This window comes from Myotis yumanensis, unplaced genomic scaffold (genome assembly GCF_028538775.1).
Source record: "Myotis yumanensis isolate MYYU_CA2020_CCGP unplaced genomic scaffold, mMyoYum1.0.hap1 SCAF_1, whole genome shotgun sequence".
NCBI lineage: Eukaryota > Metazoa > Chordata > Mammalia > Chiroptera > Vespertilionidae > Myotis > Myotis yumanensis.
In genome coordinates, this window is record NW_027223752.1 from 144,452,902 (window position 1) to 144,468,671 (window position 15,770).

The window sequence follows — 15,770 nt, forward strand, 5'->3', positions numbered from 1 at the left end:
TTTTGCTTAAATAAAGAAGTGATGATGGTATGTGTTTTATCCTACAGATATTTTTAAAAAAATATTTTGTATTACTATTTTATTTTTTATTTATTTTTAAAATATATTTTATTGATTTTTTACAGAGAGGACGGGAGAGGGATAGAGAGTTAGAAACATCGATGAGAGAGAAACATCGATCAGCTGCCTCCTGTACACCTCCTACTGGGGATGTGCCTGCAACCAAGGTACATGCCCCCGACTGGAATCGAACCTGGGACCTTTCAGTCTGCAGGCCGACGCTCTATCCACTGAGCCAAACCGGTTAGGGCTTGTATTACTATTTTAGAGAGAGAGAGGAGCAGAGAAGGAGAGAGAAACAGCGATTGACTGCCTCCTGCATGCCCCCTACCAGGATTGAGCCACAATCTAGGCATGTGTCCTCACCAGGAATTGAACTGGTGACCTTTCTGTGCAGGGGATGACACTCAACCAACTGAGCCACATTTTATGCCACAATTATATCTTTTATATGAGGAAGATCAAACTTAAAACTTGAATTAATACTTCTTATTAACCTGTAATGCTATTTTTAATTATTATCTTACTGCTTTTTGTAACGTAATGGTGATCACAGTTTGGGTAAAGGAGTATAGCTGAATGCATAGTTACATAGTCATGACCCCCTAAGGCTCAGTGTTTTGGGTGAGCTTGACTTAGTGAAGTACAGTGAGTACTTTGCAAGAGAATCTATAATAAAAGTGTAATACGCTAATTAGATCGGACGACATTCCAGACGATTTTCTGGATGAAGCTGAGGCTGTGAGGGCCAATGCGGCATCTGGGGCTGCTGCTTCGAATTTCGTGTATCAGGCCTCTAATCTAATATAAAGTAGAACAAGTAATGTTGCCTTACATTATAAAGATGGAAAATAGTTGTATGCTTTCTTACTATACTACATGATACAAAAAAGAAGCAACCTCCTTGTATAATTTCTTCTTGTTTGGGCCATTACAATTAAAGGGTATTTTTTCTTGGTAAATTGTGGTGAGATCTTTAATATATTTTTTTGGAGGAGCAGATCTCCTTATAATGTTTCCCCTTTCGCAGGATTTACTTGTAACTATATCTCACTAAAATAAGATCGGATCTGTGGAATTCTAGTACAAACGTGTAGCTGCAGCCTGCCCTGTGAAACTTTTCAGTTTGGATTGGTTTACTATAGGATCTGAAGTCTCTGTTGTCCAAGATGCCTCATACCAGATCCTTTCTTTCTGATCTTATGGGACAGTCTTCTAACTATAAATTTAATCTTGTTTTCTTTTTTTCTGTAATCATGTTTTCTCTCAAGTCTCCTGTTTACTTTTACTTTTAGTGGGAAGACAAAGTCATTATTTTACTTAGCATATACTGTGTCTATAAGAATTTAAATTTTAAAACAAATAAAGTATTTTGAAATGAAGAAATAAATTCACTCGTATCTTACTATTCTCATCACAAGCCTGTTAATATATTTTGTGTATTTTCTTTTAGAGTTTTTTTCTATGCATTTATTTGTTAACTCAGTTAAAAATCTTTGTGAATATAGCATTTGTTCCCTCACTGTTAGACAATTAAGACTCTTTATAAAATTTTTGTACTTATAAACAACCATATTAAATATTTTTATACACATACTTTTCATGTCTTGAACTTATAGTATATAAATGATATAATAATTACACAGTACTCAATACATGCTATATCCATCATATTTCCTTTGGCTCTCTGTGAAGTAATGGAATCAGTAATTTTCTTGAATAATATTGCTAAATTGCTCTCCAAAAGAATTGGATTATGGTGCCATCAATAGTATATGGAAATAAATGTTCACTGCACTCTGAACATGAGGAAAAGCTTTACTAATGTAGTGGGCAAAATGCCTTTGCCTTTTCTAGCTTGGCAGTGTGAGTCACCGACTTTGGTTCTGGGACATTGCCTCCCGACTGGCGGTGGATCTCATCATATCTGTCATTCCAATTGGCCCTGATAGCTTCTGCCAGCTTAGCCTGATATCTGTTGTCTTCTGAGTTAACCTGGTGGTACAGGTCTTCCTGTGGACTAGATGCCCCACCCTGGCCGTCCTCTTGATAATACAGTAGGGAACCCCCATTTTAATGCACAGTGCAAGCAGAAAGACGAACCAGCTTAATGGGATCCATATCATGTGCAGTCACTACCAGCTGGGCCTTCTTCTCCACCAAGGTGGTTGCAGTGTTAACCCCTGCCGGAAGGACAGGTGGTCTTTTGGGGACATCCCCTTTGCTGGCAGCTTTTTTCTCAGCCCAGGCCAACAATTTCTGCGTCTTCTCTTGCTTTGTCTCTGGTCTGTACTTGTGGGCCAGTTTAAGCAGTTGAGTAGCTGTTTGGTGGTCTAAGGCCTGAGTGAACTGGTTAATGGCAGGAGGCACTTTCAGATACTTAATAGAGAATAGTCCTTTGCCGCTGCAACCGAATGTTAGAGGGGCCGTTGACAAAGTGGGTGAGTCCCTTAAGGGCTGGATGTCCTGTCCAAAGCCAAAATTCTTGGGCCTTTTCTCAAATGGGATATACCACTTCCTTGGCCTCCTGCTTCTTCACAACAGCAGGGGCTGGTACCACCTTCTTTCCCTTAGCCTTCTTTCCTTTCAGCATCTTGGGCCACAAGAGGAGAGAGAAATAAAAGTTTTGAATTGTCTATTCTAATGTTTTTCTTTATAGAAGTTTTCAATTTTTTAGATTTGACTCCTAATTATTTTTGGTTTTAATTCTTATATTGAAATTGTTTTTCAAACATTTTGAATTTATATTTGTGATCAGTAAAGTTTCAAGGGTCTAATTTAAATTTTTTCTTCCCCAATTGTTGAACATTGTTCTTATACCTAACCATCCTAAAAAATAATCTATCACTGGCTGTAGTGTTTATATTAGATTTAGTTATACTTCTATAAGTAACTGTTTTTTCCTCCAAGGTAAATTGTATAACTAATAATGTTTCCATCTGTGAAGGAGGTATAACTTAGAACCAAATTATTGCCTGTCTTTAGCTAGTCTGCTTATGTTTTTGCTCCTTCCATGTATCCAGTTGTGATAGGTGCTAGGGCTATAGCCATGAAATGAAACTTACAATCTAGCAGAGGAGATAAACATAATTGCATAAATAATTAATAATTAATTGCGATTGCAATATATGATAAGAAGAAATGGCACCTAATTTAATAAAGGTATTAAGAGAAACCTTTTCTGAGGAAGTGACTTTAAGCAAGGACCTGAGGGAAGTAAGAAGTTACCCAACTGTGAAAGTGGTTTGGGTGAGGACAGTATTTCAGGTAGAGTAAAAGCAACACATTTAAAGGCTATGAGACAGGAGTGAACTTTGGAGTATTTACTGAACTGAAAGAAGAAAAGTCAGTATTGCCCGGACAATGAGATGAAAAGAGAGAAGGTCATAGAGGAAAGTAAGGAGTAGATCATATAGGGAAACCATTTAAAGGGTGTTAGTGGTGAAGTTATATATATTGACTTGCATTTTTGAAGTTCATTCTGTAGACTGGAGTGGTCGGGTACTGGGAGACTATTTAGTAGAAGACCACTGAAGTGGTCCTGATGAAAGTTGATGTTGGCTTGCAGTTGGCTAATACAAGTGTAGAAGGAGAGAAGTAGTCAAATCTCACCAGTATTTAGGAGGAAGAATGTCCAAATTGTGGTGATTGATTAAATATGAGGTTAGCCCTAGCCTTGTGGCTTTAGTTGGTTGAGTGTCGTTCCATGCACCAAAAGGTCACCGGTTCGATTCCTGGTGCGAGTTTGATCCCCAGTAGGTGGTGTGCAGGAGGGAGCCTGTTGATGTTTCTCTCTGATATTGATGTTTCTCTCTCTCCTTCTACCTTCCTCTATCAAATCAATAAAAACATTTTAAAATCATATGAATTTAGGAAATAGGGTAAAGCTGTCAAAAGATGATGCCTAGATATGGGCAATATGTGATTAAGAGTATTATTACAAAGATAGGGAAAACTGCAGGAAGAGTAAGTGTAGTCATAAATTTGGGACTGAATTTAAAGTTCCTATGTATTATAGAAAGTTTTACATATGTATCCAAGGACAAATGAATAGGTAAAATTTGTGAGTCACTGGCATATCCTAATAATTTAATTAGTGATAGATGTATGGAAAATGAATGAAATTGCCGAGTGTTTAACATGAAATGAGAAGGCATCTTAAGTCAGAGTGCTAAGGAACTTCTGCATTTAAAGGTTGGATAAGATGATCAAAGAAGTACTGCCAAAATGGTAAGAGGAAAATCAGGAAAGTGAAATACTGGATGACAAGAAATAATAGCATCTCATGGCTTATGTTTTGTATACTTAATATCCTGTTATTTTTCTTTGTAATTTATTTATGTTACTATATTATATGCTGCAAGTTGGGGAGCATGATGGGGTACTCAAGTGTGACCTCCAAGAACATATTCTTTATAGTAAGACAATGCCATTAAACTTACTCTGGCTGGTGTGGCTTAGTTGGTTGTGCTTAGTAGTCCAGTGCACTCAAAGGTTGCCATTAGATTCCCTGTCAGGGTGCATGCCTGGATTTTGGGCTTGATCCCCGGTAGGGGGGCATGCCTATTGATGTTTTGCTCTCCCGTTGATATTTCTCTTTCTCCCTCTCCATTCCTCTCTCTCTCTATAAAAATCGATTAAAAAATCTTAAAAAAAGAACTTACTCTGTTTATTAATTTTATAATTATATTTGTCTTTTTGTCAATAGTGAAAAGAAATATTAGTAGTGGCTCTGTTTATTTCTGGTTTTAAATTGGGGAGTGGTAGGCAGTGGGATTCATGATAACTTCCGATTACCATTGTGTGTGAATAAGAGTAACTAGAATAATTAGAGCACTTCCTTTCAGAAGGCAGGTCAGCATATGTGAGACCATGCCTTGCCACCTAAATCACAATTCTAAATTTTTGAGTTTGGCTCTTTATTTTAGAACAAACCAGACCTAACTGAGTAGACTAAGCCGAGCTGATCGTCGGTAGAAAGTAAAGAGCTAGAAGCAAATGTGCCCCAGTCCTATGTTGAGAGGATCTTTTTGTGTTTATTAATTTAACACAAAAAAAATCTTGGCAGGAATTTAAAAGTTAAGCAATAATTTACTTTGTAAAAGTTATCTGGTGCTCTGAAGAAGATCTCATATCAAGGAGAATTACCTTGTGAGGAATTTTCTGAAATGTCATTCTTGGTGGCAACCAGTACAAATGTTGCTCCTACCTTTTTAATAGTTTTGAAGTTACAAGGAAGATGTTATACTTTTGTAATCTGAAAAATATCTTTGTTTCTTTTCTTTCTTTTTTTTTAAATAGAGATGTGAACTGTGTCCTCATAAGGATGGAGCTTTAAAAAGAACAGATAATGGGGGTAAGTGCAGAGATTTTTGAAAAATTTTTTATTGAAAACTGGATTGGGAAAGTGTTTTAAGGTATTTGGTACTTCATATTATTATATAAAATTGAATAGTGTTTACCACTCAAATATTTTTATAGCAGTGGATATAATTTATGAATTATTTTTTATTGAAAAAGTTTTTCTATTTTGTGGATGGAATTAAGCATTGTTTTTTCTTAATGCAGAACAGTCCACATATTTTTAATTAAAATCTTGATTTTTTTTTAATGGATACAGTTCCTTATAGAAATTATTTTTGAAAAAAATAAGCTTCTCTCTCTCTCTCTCTCTCTCTCTCTCTCTCTCTCGGCTAGACTTAAAATCTGTTGTTTTAGACACCCCCCCCCCCTTTTGTGTATTGTAGGACAGATGATGTTTTTATTGAATATTAATTTTAACACACTTGAGGGCCTTTTTGCTGATTTCTAAATTTTGTTGTGCTTTTCTGAGGAACCTTTCATATTTCTCATTTTCATTTCTGTTTTTAGTTATCTCCCTCAGAGAAATCTATATTTCTTTATAGCTCAGTACCACAAATTTATTAAACTGTGGCATACTGTGAAAGTCAAGTAACTCATGAAGAAATTTAAAAAGTAGAGATACATTCTTTCTGTAGCTAAGGTCTGGAAACAGCCCAAGTGCCCGTTAGTGGTTGAGTGGATAAAAAAAGCTATGGTACATTTATACCACGGAATATTATGCAGCACTAAAAAAGAAGGATCTCTTACCTTTTGAGATGGTATGGAGGGACTGGAGAGTATTATGTTAAGTAGGTAAACCAGTCACAGAAAGACAAGTATCACATGATTTCACTCATATGTGGAATCTAATGAATAAAATAAACTGATGAACAAAATAGATCCAGAGACATAGAAACATGGAACAGATTATTGAATCTCAGAGGGTAGGTGGGGGTGGGTGGGAAAAGATCAACCAAAGAATTTATATTCATACTAGAGGCCCGGTGCACAAAAATTTGTGCACTGGGGGGGGGGGGGCGAGGGGGGTCCCCCAGCCCGGCCTGTGCCCTCTCGCAGTCTGGGACCCCTCGGGAGATAATGACCTGCTGGCTTAGGCCTGCTCCCGGGTGGCATAGGGCAGGCCCAATCCCTAGGTGCAGCCCCTGGTCAGGCTCAGAGCAGGGCCGATTGGGGAGTTGGGGCACCGCCCCCTGTCATACTCAAGGCAGGGTCGATGGGGAGGTTGCGGCGCCACCCCCTGTCATGCACAGAGCAGGGCCGATTAGGGGGTTGGGGCACTGCCCCCTGTCACAGAGCAGGGCCCATCAGGGGGTTGGGGTGCTGCCCCCTGTCACTCACAGAGCAGGGCCGATCAGGGGGGTTGGGGCTCCGTACCCTGTCACACACAGAGCAGGGTTGATCAGGGGGTTGGGGAGCTCCCCCCTGTCACTCACAGAGTAGGGCCGATAGGGGAGCTGGGGCACCGCCCCCTGTCACACCCAGAGTAGGGCAGATCAGGGGGTTGGGGCGGTGCACCCTGTCACACTCAGGGCAGGACCGATGGAGAGGTTATGGCTCTACCCTGTCACACACAGAGCAGGGCCCATGGGGGCGGGGGGGGGGGAGGTTGGGGCGCCGCACCCTGTCATACACAGAGCAGGGCCGATCAGGGGGTTGGTGCGCCTCACCCTGTCAAACACAGAGCCGCAGGGCAATCGGGATTGGGGAGCTCCCCCCTATCAGGCACAGAGCAGGGCTGATCAGGGGGTTGGGGCGCCTTCCCCTGTCACAAACAGAGCAGGGCGGATAGGGAGGTTGTGGCCCTGCCCCCTGTCACACACAGAGCTGCAGGGCGATCAGGGGATTGGGGAGCTACCCCCTATCAGGCACAGAGCAGGGCTGATCAGGGGGTTTGGGCGCTGCCCCCTGTCACGCTGATCCCGGTGCCGGGAGGCATATTACCCTTTTACTATATAGGATAGAGGCCTGGTGCATGGGTACGGGCTGGCTGGTTTGCCCTGAAGAGTGTCCTGGATCAGGGTGGGGGTCCCCACTGGGGTGCCTGGCCAGTCTGGGTGAGGGGCTGAGGGCTGTTTTCCGGAAGCGGGTGACTGAGGCTCCCAACTGCTCCTTTTTTTCTTCTTCTTTTTTTTTTTATTCTGGGCCAGCTTTAGCTCTGAGGCCTCGCTGCTGAAAACATTGATACAATGTTGCGGTCCGGCTGGCTGGAGCCTGGCTGAATGAAAGCCCGTTTCTGGGGTTTTGTTTAGCTTCTATATTTGCAACATAGTACATAGTTGCTTAGAGTTGCAGCTGAGAGGCTGGCAGCGGCAGGCGGGGAACGTTGGAGTTCGCCGTCACTGGAGCAAGCAAGCCTCCCTGCTTGCTTCAGTGCATGGCTGCCAGCCGCCATCTTGGCTGACAGTTAATTTGCATAAGGATATGCTGATTAGCCAATGGGAAGGGTAGCGGTCGTACGCTAATTACCATGTTTCTCTTTTATTAGTGTAGATATGCATAACCCATGGACATAGACAATAGTGTGGTGAAGGCCTGGGGGGAAGGGGGGCGGTGCGACTGTCAATAATAAAGATAAATTTTTAAAAAATAGAGGTAAATGGTGTCTCAGAATTCACACAAGAAGTAATTTTGATAGAAAACACAGGTTTATAATTAAAAATTATAAGTTTTTTATTGATTCATAAAGTATACAGTATAGGGTTACGTATGGAATAGCATATCGGGTAAATGGCCTCCACGGCTTTGCTGGCACATATGCACTCTTTGTTGAAATTTTCCATGACTGTTTTGCATAAATGTAGCTGAATTTCTTTGATACAGTGCTCAATTTTTTCCTTCAAGGCGTGGGTGGTCGTGGGCTTGTTGGCATAAACCTTAGACTTCAAAAAACCCCAAAGTAAAAAGTCCAACGGCGTTAAATCACATGATCTGGGAGGCCAATTCTGATCACCAAAACGGGAAATTACATGACCAGGAAATGACTCATTCAGTAATTGAATTGTTTCTCAGGCTGTATGTCATGTGGCACCGTCTTGTTGAAACCACATGTTGTCCACATCCATATCTTGCAATTTAGGCACAAAAAACTGGATTATCATGTCACGATAGTGAGCACCATTAACTGTTACTGCCTGAGCAGCCGCATTTTCGAGGAAGAATGGTCCGATGATGCCTCCAGCCCAAAATCCGCACCAAACAGTGACACGTTGTGGATGCATTTGTTTCTCAACAATCACTCATGGATTTTCTGAACCCCAAATGCGACAATTTCAGCCCAAGAAACAATTCAATTACTGCATGAGTCATTTCCTGGTTGTGTAATTTCCTGTTTTGGTGATAAACGAAATTCAGCCACATTTATGCAAAACAGTCATGGAAAATTTCAACAAAAGAGTGCATATGTGCCAGCAAAGCCATGGAGGCCATTTACCCGATATGTTATTCCATACATAACCCTATACTGTATACTTTATGAATCAATAAAAAATTTACAATTTTTAATTATAAACCTGTGTTTCCTATCAAAATTACTTCTTGCGTGAATTTTGGGATACCCTTTATAACTTCTGTTAGTATACATTTACATTTTGGGTAGCCAAGTCTAAAGTGTTTTTTGTCTTTTTATTGAATTTATTTGGGTGACATTGATTAACAAAAACAGATTTCAGGTGTACAATTCTACAACACATTGTCTATGCACTGTATTGTTTGTTCACCACCCTAAGTCAAGTCTCCATTGATCACCATATATACCCCTTATACCCTCCACCTCACCCCACTTCCCTCCCCCTGGTAATCACCATGCTGTTGTCCTGTCCATGAGTTCTTTCTCTTTCCCCCTTTCCCCCTCAATTCCTTCTTTCCTAGCATCTCTCACAGCTGTCAGTCTACTGACCTTGAGTCTATCTCTATTTTGCTTGTTAGTTCATTTTGTTCATTAGATTCCACATAAGTGAAATCGTATGGTCTGTGTCTTTCTCTTATTAGCTTATTTCACTTAGTATAATATTCTCCAGGTCCATCTATGCTGTCAAAAAGGGTAAAATTTCCTTATTTTTTATGGCCGAGTAGTATTCCATTGTGTAAATGTACCACAGCTTTTTTATCCATTCATGTATTGATGGGCACTTGGATTGCTTCCAAATCTTGGCTATTGTAAGTAACTCTGCAATGAATGTAGGGTTGCATATATTCTTTCAAGTCAGTGTTCTGGGTTTCTTTGGATATATATTTCCAGAAGTGGAATCACTGGGCCATAAAGCGGTTCCATATTTAATTTTTTGATGTAACCCCATACCATTTTCCACAGTTGCTACACCAATCTGCATTCCTACCAATAGTGCATGAGGTTTCCATTTTCTGCACATTCTCCCCAACACTTGTTTGTTGATTACTGATAATAACCATTCTGCTAGGTGTGAGGTGATATCTCATTGCAGTTTTTTTAATTGGTATTTCTCTGATGATTAGTGAATGACATTTAACATTTTTTATATGTCTATTGGCCTTCTGTATGTCCTCTTTGGAACTTTGCCCATTTTTAAATTGGATTGTTTTTTGGTGTTGAGTTTTGTAAGTTCTTTAAAAATTTTGGATATTAACCCCTTTTGAGGTCTGTTGGGTCTAGTTAGGTCCTATATCATGTCTATTCTGATCCTTTGCCCATTTTTTAATTGGATTGTTTGTTTTTTGGTGTTGAGTTTTGTAAGTTCTCTATAAATTTTGGGTATTAACCCCTTATCAGATGTATCAGCAAATATGTTCTCCCATTGAGTGGTTGTCTTTTCATTTTGTTGAAGGTGTCCTTTGCTGAGCTGATGTAGTCCATTTGTTTATTTTTTTGTTTTGTTTCCCTTGCCTGAGGAGATATAGTAGAAAAAAAATTTCTCCGAGAAATGTCTGAGATTTTACTGCTTATGTTTCTTCTAGGATTTTTATGGTTTTGAGTCTAACTTGTAAGTCTTTATTATATTTGAGTTTATTCTTGTGTATGGCATAAGAGGGTGGTCTAGTTTCATTGTTTTGCACATATCTGTTTAATATTTCTAACACCATTTATTGAATAGATTAAAGTATTTTTGGCAAAGAATACAGTAATGGTCTTAGTAATGAAAAGGGAAAAATACAATGTTTTTGGCAATACATATATTTACATAATTTATTGTTTAAACTATATTATATTGTCACATTTTCCAAAATTTAAAGAAGTATTAATAACAGTCTCTCTTACTCCTGTTCACCATTTGCCTAGTTCCTCAACAACTTTCCTACCACCGAGACAATTGCTGTTATTACTTTTTTTTGGCATATCCTTCTAGGTCTTTTGGCATATGTAGATACATATGAATAGTCAAATATTTCCTCCAGTTTAAAAAAAAATTGATTTTGGAGAGAGAGGTAGAGGGAGAGAAATGTTGCCTCCTTATGTACTCCAACAGGGGTCAACCTGCAACCTGACTGTGTGCCCTGACTGTGAATTGAACAGGTGACCTTTCAGTGCATGGGATGATACTCAACCAACTGAACCACACTGGCCAAGACTCCAATTTTTATTCTGGATGAATATTATACATACTCTTGCATCCTAATTATTTTCACAGAACATTTTATCTCTATTATCAGTGTAGAGCTGTTTTTTTTTTTTTACCCTGTTATATAATTATTCACCAATTGATGGACTTTCTTATCTGCTTTTAGTAACTAGAGGCCCAATGCACAAAATTCGTGCAAGAGTAGGCCTTCCTTCCCCAAGCTGCCGGCACTGGCTTCCCTCTGGCACCCGGGACCCTGGCTTCCCTTGCAGCTCTGGCTTTATCGGGAAGGTTGTCCGGTCTCATTAGCATATTACACTTTTATTTTTAGAGATGTTTTTATATATGTCATTTTGCTTATATGCAAGTACATCTGTAAGATTATTAATTCCCAGAAGTGAAACTGTAGGGTCAAAGGGATTTTACAATTAATTTTGGTAGATAATTCCAAATTATTATCCCTAGTGTTTGTACCAAGTTATATTCCCAGCAACAATCTACACTAATAAAAGACAAACATGCAAATTGACCATACCGTTGCCATGTCTTAAGCCACGCCCACCAGTCAGTCAGAGCAACTATATGCAAATTAACCCAACCAAGATGGCGGCGGGCAGCCACAGAGTTGGAGCGAGCAGGAGGCTTGGTTGCTCCAGTGATGGAGGAAGCCAAGCTTCCCGCCCGCCCTGGCCGGCTCTGAGCTCCACTGAGGGCTACAAAGTTTCAATTATAGAAGGTAATAAATCCCAGAATAAAAAAAATTAAAAAAAGCAGAGGCTGGGAGCTTCTGTTGCTGGGGGGCTTGGCCAGCCTGAAAACGGCTCTCAGCCCCTCATCCAGACTGGCCAGGCACCCCAGTGGGGACCCCCACCCTGATCTGGAACACCCTTCAGGGCAAACCTGCCGGCCCCCACCCATGCACCAGGCCTCTATCCTATCTAATAATAGACAAACATGGTAATTAGCCGTACCTCCGCTACCCTTCCCATTGGCTAATCAGGGCGATATGCAAATAAACTGCCAACCAAGATGGCGGCTGGCAGCCAAGCAGGTTGAAGCGAACAGGAGGCTTGCTTGCTTCAGTGACAGAGGAAGCCAACGTTCCCTGCCTGCCGCTGATGGGCTCTGAGCTTGCAGTTTAAGAAACAATGTTACAAATATAGAAGCTAAACAAAACCCCAGAAACCTGCTTTCAGCCAGCCGGGCTTCAGCCAGCAGGACCGCAACATTGTTTCAATTATAGAACAAACGCAGATCCCTGCTTTCAGCCAGCCGGGATCTCAGAGCTGGAGTGAGCAGGACCGCAACAGTGTTACAATTATAGAACCCAAACAAACCAGATACCTGCTTTCAGCAGCCGAGGCCTCAGAGCTAGAGCCAAGCCTCAGAGCTAAAGCTGGCCCAGAATAAAAAAAAGAAAAAAACGGACAGGTTGGGAGCTTCAGTCACCCGCCAACCTGAAAACGGCCCCCAGCCCCTCATCCAGAATGGCCAGGCACCCCAGTGGGGACCCCCACCCTGAAGGGGGTGTGACCAGCTGCAAACAGCCATCATCCCCTCATCCAGGCTGGCCAGGCACCCCAGTGGGGACCCCCACCCTGATCCAGGACACTCTTCAGGGCAAACCAGCCGGCCCCCACCCGTGCACCAGGCCTCTATCCTATATAGTAAAAGGGTAATATGCCTCCCGGCACCAGGATCAGCGGAGCAGCGAGGCCTCCCAGCACTGGGATCAGTGTGACAGGGAGCAGCGACCAAACCCCCTGATCGCCCTGCGGCTCTGTGTGTGACGGGGCGGGCCACAACCTCCCTATCCGCCCTGCTCTGTTCGTGACAGGGGAAGCCGCCCCAACCCCCTGATCAGCCCTGCTCTGTGCCTGATAGGGGGGAGCTCTCCAACCCCCTGATGGGCCCTGCTCTGTGCGTGACAGGGTATGGAGCCCCAACCCCCTGATCGGCCCTGCTCTGTGCGTGATGGGGGTGGCGCCGCAACCTCCCTATTGACCCTGCCTTGAGTGTGACGGGGTGATGCCCCAACCCCCCAATCGGCCCTACCCTGAGCATGACTAGGGGTGACATCGCAACCTCCCGATCCGCCCTGCTCTGTGCATGACAGGGGGCGGCGCCCCAACTCCCCAATCGGCCCTGCTCTGAGCCCGACCAGGGGCTGCACCTAGGGATTGGGCCTGCCCTCTGCCCCCGGGAGCAGGCCTAAGCCAGCAGGTCATTATCTCCCGAGGGTTCCCAGACTGCGAGAGGGCACAAGTGGGGCTGAGGGACCCCCTCTCCCCTCCACCCCGAGTGCACAAATTTTTGTGCACCTGGCCTCTAGTACTATATGGCACTCCTCTATAATAAAAGGGCAATATGCAAATTGACCTTAACAGCAGAAAGACTGGGAATGACTGGTCACTATGACACACACTGACCACCAGGGGGCAGATGCTCAATGCTGGAGCTGTCCCCTGGTGGTTAGTGTGCTCCCACAGGGGGAGGTCTGCTCAGCCACAAGCCAGGCTGATAGCTGCCAGCACAGCGGTGGTGGTGGGAGCCTCTCCCACCTCCTCAGCAGCACTAAGGATGTCCGACTGCATCTTAGGTCTGCTCCCAGCTGGTAAGTGGACATCCCTCTTATGTGCTGCCAGGCTGCCAGAGGGATGTCTGACTGCCAGCTTGGGCCCGATCCCCCAGGGAGCGGGCCTAATCCAGCAGGTGGACATCCTCTGAGAGGTCACAGACTGCAAGAGGGCATAGGCCGAGATGAGGGACCCCCGTGCCTCTAGTAAACCGTAAAAGCTGTTTTCTATACCCTTGGTAATCCAATAGGTTGAAATTGGTGTCTCTGAGAAGATATTTTTACATTTCTCTTTTTTTATAAGTGAATTTGACCATCTTTTCATATTTTAAAGAGCAATTTGTTCTCTTTTGTGGTCTGTTCGTATACTTTTTCTGTTTGGTTGGTGATCTGTTTTTTTCCTTTTAAAAAAATATATTTTCATTGATTTCACAGAGGAAGGGAGAGAGTAGAGAGAGAGATAGAAACTTCAGTGATGAGAGAGAATCATTAATTGCCTGCCTCTGGCACACCCCCCACTGGGGCTTGAGCCCACATGCCCGGGATGCGTATCGTGACCTCCCTGGTTCATAGGTCCACACTCAACCACTGAGCCACTTCAGCCAGGTGAGGGCCTATGTATTTTTAGTTAATTATTACTCCTGGCTTGCAGCCCTTCATGTTGTTGCTGAAAGGGGGTGCACTAATTCCCTTTCTACCTTGGTTGTCTGTGAACATAAAACTCTTTTCTTGCAGCTTTCTGAGTTTGTCAAAAGCAGCTTTACCCTGTCAGCTGCTTTCTCTAAAATAGGCAAATATCCCCTGGTTGGGGAAAGTAGCCGAAAGTTACATACCAATCTGGATTTCATGCTTTTCCAATTTTGAATCATTAACTCCTCACTATCACATCAGCTCTTTGATATCTTCAGGCACATTTTGAAAATTAAAAGAAATGTTTAATATCAGTTATTAGAGTATTTTTAAAAAGGATCTTTTTATTGATTTCAGAGAGGAAGGGAGAGGGAGAGAGAGATAGTAACATCAATGATGAGAGAGAATCATTGATTGGCTGCCTCCTGCCCACCCCCTACTGGGGATCAAGACCACAACCCGGGCATGTGCCCTTGACTGGAATTGAATCCAGGACTCTTCAGTTGCAGATTGATGTGCTATCCACTGAGCCAAACCAGCTAGGGCAATTATTAAGAGTATTTTAAGTGAAATATTAAAATAATTAATGCTAATAGTAAAATATCAATTTAAAAATATTGACATTAATATACTAGTAAAAGTAAACAATTTAATGTTGACATTCAAGATTAAAGTATTAAATTTTTTATTTTAGATATTCAGCTATAACAATTCTTATTTTTACAGTGGATCTCAGAAGTAGTGTTGATCTGAATTATTTATAAGAAGTCAGTCAGTGCCAGAATCTGAATTTTAAAATGTTTCCCTTATTTGTGTTACTGTGCATATAACTAGAGGAATGATTAAGAGTGCTTTATTAGTAGTGTTTTGACTGTTCAGTCAATAATGAGAATTTATTTTGTTGTATATTTGCTTAAGTAAGCACTTAATGGTTCTCTTTAGAAGATCACTGATTTTATGTATCTTTGAAAAAGCTTCATTGAAAACTGGAAAATGATGTTATTTTTATTTATTTATTTTAGGTTGGGCTCATGTGGTTTGTGCCCTGTATATTCCAGAGGTACAATTTGCCAATGTTTCTACAATGGAACCAATTGTTTTACAGTCTGTTCCACATGATCGTTATAATAAGGTACAGTAGATATTATTCTATTGATGTTTGCATAAAATTTTTTTGTTATGAAGCTGGGAAGTGTAAAGGAATTTTTTAAAATTTTGTTCTATTATTGGCCTACATTAGAAAATTTTAATTACAGGTCTTCATCAAATTCCAGAGAGATTTGGACAAAGTATAATTACTCTGATAAACTACAATTATTAAAATACATTACTAAGGTCACAGGAATACAAACAAATAAAAATATGTTACCTTTTTATATGAATCTAGGTATTTAATATTCTAACATTTACATGACATTTTAGTCTTTATGGATTTGTCCTTTAAGAATTATTGAAATTCTGTGTTCTTTCACATAGCAAGGTTCTATTAAGTGTGAATTAATTACTATTTGGTATAATACTCATTATGATATCATACATCCTTTCTTAAAAGATAATCCTGTTGCAGAATATTTCTTCCTGCTCTCCCTCAAATTATTTGCTACCACCAC

General features: G+C 41.4%; 1 protein-coding gene and 1 pseudogene across 9 annotated transcripts in view; one reads left to right on the plus strand and one right to left on the minus strand.

The window, feature by feature from the left end:
* MLLT10 (MLLT10 histone lysine methyltransferase DOT1L cofactor) overlaps positions 1–15,770 on the plus strand; it is a 222,700-nt gene that overhangs the window by 55,164 nt on the left and 151,766 nt on the right. For all 9 annotated transcript variants that reach the window (XM_070432664.1, XM_070432655.1, XM_070432672.1 and 6 more), the window contains 2 exons: positions 5,362–5,416; positions 15,183–15,292. In XM_070432664.1, coding sequence (XP_070288765.1) covers positions 5,362–5,416; positions 15,183–15,292 — 165 coding nt within the window. The remainder of the gene's footprint in view (positions 1–5,361; positions 5,417–15,182; positions 15,293–15,770) is intronic.
* LOC138998890 (large ribosomal subunit protein eL8 pseudogene) lies at positions 1,882–2,653 on the minus strand (annotated as a pseudogene).